Source organism: Aplysia californica, unplaced genomic scaffold (assembly GCF_000002075.1).
Source record: "Aplysia californica isolate F4 #8 unplaced genomic scaffold, AplCal3.0 scaffold00113, whole genome shotgun sequence".
Taxonomy (NCBI): Eukaryota; Metazoa; Mollusca; class Gastropoda; order Aplysiida; family Aplysiidae; genus Aplysia; species Aplysia californica.
This window is the reverse complement of record NW_004797383.1, coordinates 1,515,000-1,521,279: the sequence shown is the minus strand read 5'-3', so window position 1 is coordinate 1,521,279 and position 6,280 is coordinate 1,515,000. Positions and strand designations below refer to the sequence as shown.

Here is a 6,280-nt window from a genome sequence, read left to right as displayed (position 1 = left end):
TTCACACTTGTAAGGTTTTTCTCCTGTGTGTGTTCGTTTGTGACGCTGTAGATGGCTACTTTGTGTAAACCTGGCCTCACAAACTTCACACTTGTAAGGTTTTTCTCCTGTGTGTGTTCTTCTGTGACTCTGTAGATTGCTTCTCTTTGTAAACGTGGCACCACAAACTTTACACTCGTAAGGTTTTTCTCCTGTGTGTGTTCTTTTGTGATGCTGTAGACTGCTACCCTGTGTAAACGTAGCACCACAAATTTCACACTTGTAAGGTTTTTCTCCTGTGTGTGTTCTTTTGTGTGTCTGTAGATTTCTGCCACATGTAAATGTAGCACAACAAACTTCACACTTGAAAAGCCTATCTCTTGTGTGTGTTCTTTTGTGTTTCTGTAGATTACCTAGTTCTGTAAACATCTCAAGACAGACATTACACTTGTGAGGTTGTTCTCCTGAGTATCTACTTTCCTTGACCAGAAACCTTGGCAAATCTTGGCAACCAGCGCCCATCTCTTTGCACACTTTTGGGGGTGTGGTACTAGAAAATTCCATAGAATTTATACAACTGGCAAAAGACACAGCACAAGAAAGGTTGAAATCGGAACCTTGACCCATGGACTGTTTACTATCACAAGACATACGACTTTTGCTGCAGGACTCATGCTTTGAACTTCTGTTAAGACGTTTTCCTGGGAAAAAAAATAATTGGACAAGTTATCCCTGACAGTACGATGAAACATCTGGAAGAAGACAAATAACGGACAAGTTATCTAAACCTGACTATAAGATTTTAATAAAACATCTGGAAGAAGACAAAAATGATGTGAAGGTGTTACCTAACGCTAATGGTTGGATGACAAAACTGGAAGAAGTAAAACATACACGAAGTTATTTACCTAAATTTATCTAACATAATGATAATCACAGAAAACGAATGATCAAGATGAGATGTGGCTGCTATCCTACACACTTAAAACACACGCCTAAAATTTACTATGACTGTCTACACATTCATCTCACTTGACTTGTGCTTTTAGTCCCTTTTCTCAAACATCATGTCACTTTTTCACATTTCAAGCGAAGGAACACACAACAATCACAGGAACACTTGGTTATTTTCTGTAATCATAAACGATGGAGAACTGTGATTTCTTTCGACCGACCCAAAAGGAATGACAAAAAAGTGGTCAGCGTTTCTGTGTTGTACAAATTTTAAAAGACATGATAACACACAAGTAGCAAAAATGCATTTGAAACTTGTTTTATCCTAAATTTTACATCTTAGCTCTCCATGCCAAGCTGAAACTACCAATAGTTGTACCTTATCACCGTAAAATAACCGGCAGCAGCAAAACAATTTGCTTCTTTCCCATCCACAAATATAAACCATAAAATATCTGGCGGCAAAATATCTGATGATCTAATGGCAAAGCTTTTATAATAGTAGGCCCTATTGTCAGGACTCACAACAAAGCTAAGATCTTGTTTTTGTTTGTCCGAGTACAAAATAGCACATCGACACAAAAATATTATAGTGGTCATTTAGTGCTCAAGAAATGCAAAACACATGGCTGCGGTTATTCGTACAATAGTCCGAACAACTGTAGTTAGTTGTCCGTACAATAGTGCGAACAACTGTATTTAGTTATATCCGTATAATTGAGCTGTGCGAATAACTATAACTAGTTATCCATACAATTATTCGAATTGCTTGTTTGGCCTGTTGGTGAGCTTACATTTGCCTAGATCTAGTGATCTAGGCCTAGAGGTAGGTTCTAGGTTCTAGTGATGGGCAAGGACGTACATTTTCAAGACGGAGCGATTATTCTCCCCTGGGGTGAAGAACTGGACAAGCGGGTTAACCATTTATTGAAAACTGGGTCTGACTTGGATTTGACTTAGACTTAGATTTGAGCCCCCCCCCCCATGTCTGCCAAATAATCTAAGTTGGGTCCAGATGTTGCCGAGAGACTTGGATTTGGTTGAGCCAGCCTCCTCCTCGTCTTGCGACACTGCGCTTCCACCTCGCCACTTCTCGCGTTATCCTCTCCCAACTGCACTTCGTCCACGAGAGAAAGCGGGTTGAGTTCTATCCGGATTACAATCCCGTAAACTTAAGTAAAGTAAGTCACAGGCAGAAACTGGATACCCAACTTATAATCTGGGTTTCCGCTCAGCACTTCAGGTTCGCCCCCCCCCCCTTCCCAGGTTGAACATCAGTTATTCTATTTCAAAGAGAAAACATCAGGGCTTGAAATAAACCGCGGCACAACGGCAATTTTGCCTTGGTGCCTTTGCAATTTGACGTAAAAAGGGTCAATCCCGGCAATTTTTGCAGTGCCCTTGTTTTTTTGTTTAAAAAAAAGTGACGTCATGAAAATAAATCAAAATATTTGTCCTGTGCTGTCACTTGTGAAAAAAAATTAAAAAGGAAAGAAAGTTATAACAAGCGTCTTGTCGGGTTCGTTCGCCACCGTGTCCTGTCAGGGAACCTGCTTGCATCACAACTTTTAATCACAAGATAGATAGGCCCTATATGGCATCATGTGAGCACCGGCTGCTGTTGGGGTCACAAAAGTTCATGCAAAGTCTGAAAGCCGTGAAGTATGGCACTCTAGAATGGGGGGGAATTATTTGATTTTTTATTTTTTGTTTTTGAAATACACTCATGGGAGAGATGGGGGGGGGGGGGGGGGGGAGGTTAATGAAGACATCCTGTCTGACTCTGAGCTGCCTGAAATCTCATCAAAAACTTCAGTCAGACACTGCTCAGCTTGATCGAGTCAGTTTGACGCCCACCGGTCCGGTGTGCCCAATGCCCTGCCCATGGCCATTGAGCATGCAACCCCACTCAAAATAAAAATATTGCTTTTCCTGTTTTGTCAAAACCCATTGTTTCGTGCAAATAGGCCTCGGCCTAGGCCTAGGTTGTGGGAGTTTAGTATTGTATGGATAACTAGTGGCAGTTATTCGTACTAACAATATTGTACAGATAACCAGATCAAGTTTTTCGCACAATAGTACGAATAACCGCTCCGCAACACACAGTATCGAAAAGTTCAAACACAGAAGGATTCTATACGTACTAGAACTTTCACTGTGATCCCAGATGGCCCTGACAACAGATCCTGAACTGGTGACTGGATCAGCAGAGAAAGTTGAAGTTGGACTACTGGAAGCAAAAACATCAGTGTCGGGGCTAGTGCTCTGCTCCATACACAAGCTCCTCACATTGGAGATTTGCAGCTGTAGTCCTCCAGCCTGACTCATGTGATCCTCAACAAACACGGGCTCAGCACACGTATCCTCCACATCTTCCACTTGTCCTTCTGTCTTTCCTACCTCTCCAAAGTCTGGACCTTCCCATTCTGACACTTCTTCTTTCACAAAATTCTCCACTTTTGGTTTCACTTCATCATGAAAGTCAGAAAAATGTCCAAATAGTGGTTCGGTTTCCACCATACAGATATCTGTGAGGCACTCTGGTTTAATGACAGGTTTCATGTCTTCCTCTTCTGTACAGATAGGCTCAACTTTTACTACACTGTGTCTGAGAGTCAGGCTACTTTCACTTTCAACGTTCAGTTTGTCATTTGTCTTGGCCTTGACGTCACATGACCATTCAAAACTGGGCTCTTTTTTTATTGACAGTTGTTCCTCATCAACACCCATGCTAGATTCACTTTCCCTACCTAGATCTATGTCATGTTTTACAACTTCCCTTTTAAAACTGTTAGTACAAAGACAAAGAGTACCGGTACTAGATCTAGATCTTGTCCCAGAACTAGGTTCACCTTTAACAACTATGCTATCAATCCCAAGATTCACACCTTCTCCAGAAGAACAAGGAACAAATAAATCACAAGTTTTCAAGCATCCACAGCCCGCCTTATCATTTCCAGAGTTAAGTCTATACATTGTTTTTATTGTGTCTTCCTCACAGTTAGCGTCCATTTGTTTAAATGTAACTAGATCTAGATCTAGATTTTAGATCTAGATTTCTAGATCAAGAATCTAGATCTAGGTCTAGATCTAGATCTAGTCTAGAATCTAGATCTAGATCTAGGTTCTAGACTAGATCTAGAACTAGAATCTAGATTCTAGACTGTCTAACTCTAGATCTAGATCTAGATCTAAATCTAGATCTAGATAAATCCAGTGTAGGAAATGTCAGCCATCTATAATCTAGATCTAGATCGAAAACTATTCTACTACTACACTTACACAGTCACACTGTTCACTGTCAATGATGACACTAACCTAACATATACACACAATTGCTTCGATAAACGAATAAACATTGCCATGAAGAGGAAAAGTCAAACTGACTTCATTACCAAAGTTTGATTCTGCACAATACATTGAAGCATAGAGACAGAGATTCTATTATTAATTATTATTATTGCGTCCATTTTATTTTGGCCGTTTTATTTTTGTATGATCAAACGAGTATAAAGAACATTAAAACAGTTTCAGCAGTATAAGAATAGTATGTAGGCCTACCAGCTTTTGCAGTTGTATTCGGTTAAATTATTATATTATTGTTATTATTATTATTATTATTATTATTATTATTATTATTAATTTTACTATTATCATTATTATTATTATTATTATTATTATTAATATTATTATTAATATTAGTATTACTACTAGATCTAGATATTTCATCGATAAGCATTATCATTATTATTATAATTATTATAATTGTTATACTTTGGGGGGGGGGGGGGCTACACCTGAAGGCTATCTCGCTTATTAGCGCACCAAATTTTACCAAATTTCACACACATTATTATAACAAGCATCTTGGATTATTAAAATTCGCAATCAAATTTGATTTTTTAAAGTTTCGTTTCCATGGATACGGCTGCCATATTGGATTTTGTTGACATGTCCCACGAAAATGTAATGAATACAGCACTTATTGCTCAAGGAAATTTGTATAATTGATTCTTTTTTTTTGCATGCATCTTAAAAAACATCAGATCTAAAAATGTGTTTGTTGTTTTCTTTCCTAAACGAATTAGAAACATTTTAATGAATTTTTTCCTGAGGTAGCATTCAAGTTTGAAAAAAAATCTGTGAAAATACTGAAAATCCACACTCCAGACACCACCAACAAAAATCTATTCCATATAAAAAAAATTCAACAGACTTATTTTTAGTATTACATCTTCTCTTCATTTTGTGAAAATTTCGTGAAGATTGTATGAAAAATGGTGGAGTTATAATATCAAAAAAGTGTAGAGGAAGTCGCGTTTTGAGAAAACGGCCTATAAAGAAAAAAAAAGACTTTGTGAGGAAATGGTGGTGACAAACATGCCTGATAGGGTAAAAAGTACGATTTTTGGGGGTTCTTATGCGATGAAATAGTTGTTGTAGGAGAGGCTGAAGAAGCTGATTAACCATTAGGCAGGTGCTAGTCGTCCCGCTTTTGCAACGTTGCACCGTTCTCATTTTATTAGAAGGGTCTACATTGTACAGTTTTGTCTCAAGAGGCATTGTTATTATTATTTTCCAACATCTTTTGGCGCCTGAGTTGTAAAGGTTAAAGTTTTCACAACGCTAATATTGCTTTCCTCCGTGAAAATGCACACAAAGGTAGGTTGACATTTGCGAACCTCAAGTTTCGTTTAGTTGACACTTGCGAACCTTTATTTCTTCAAAGAACGCCGCTTATTGACACCTCTGCGAACCCAGAGAAAGGAAACACTTTTGTAGTGCCATCTCAATGAGATGAGTAGGTTGATCGAGTGAGATAATCGACATCCTAGGTACAGTAGTCTCCGCCTAAGATCCCATCGCTTACGATCCCGGTTTGCTTTTAAATTAAGACCCGCTGTTTTAAGAAAAGATAATTTTTACTATACAAAAGTCACCCTTAAGATCCGCTCTGATTCACTCTTACTCTGAAGGTCTACATTCGGCTAAGATCCTGCATTTCAGATCATTATTTGTTGTAAAACTGGATGAAGCGATACAACGTTTGCCCCCGACGGGATCACACCGGGATGTGAAGTGACCGACGGGTTTGTTTTCCCCACGCATCGCACTCACACCTGAGCTCTCCCCCTATCCCCCTAAACTTACATCACTCGCTGGGTGGGTAGGGCCTACACGTTCGTTCCAGGCGGAATCACATCGAACCGTGAACTCTTCCCTGACCATTGCAGTAGGCGTTGATTGCAGCAGTTGTCTCTACGCCCCAATTCGCTAGACAGACTGATTATCACGACGTAATGGTGTATAACGACAAAGGCGTTTGGGGAGGGGGGGGGGGGGGGGG

General features: G+C 39.4%; 1 protein-coding gene across 1 annotated transcript in view; it reads right to left on the bottom strand.

Moving 5' to 3' along the window:
• The window catches only part of LOC101862719 (zinc finger protein 678), a 10,014-nt gene extending 5,593 nt beyond the window's left edge, over nucleotides 1-4,421 (bottom strand). The window contains 3 exon segments of the mRNA XM_035969084.1: nucleotides 8-680; nucleotides 3,078-3,821; nucleotides 4,329-4,421. Of these exon segments, the coding sequence (XP_035824977.1) occupies nucleotides 8-680; nucleotides 3,078-3,821; nucleotides 4,329-4,353 (1,442 nt within the window). The 5' untranslated portion in view covers nucleotides 4,354-4,421.
• Between the last annotated feature and the right edge of the window lie 1,859 nt (nucleotides 4,422-6,280).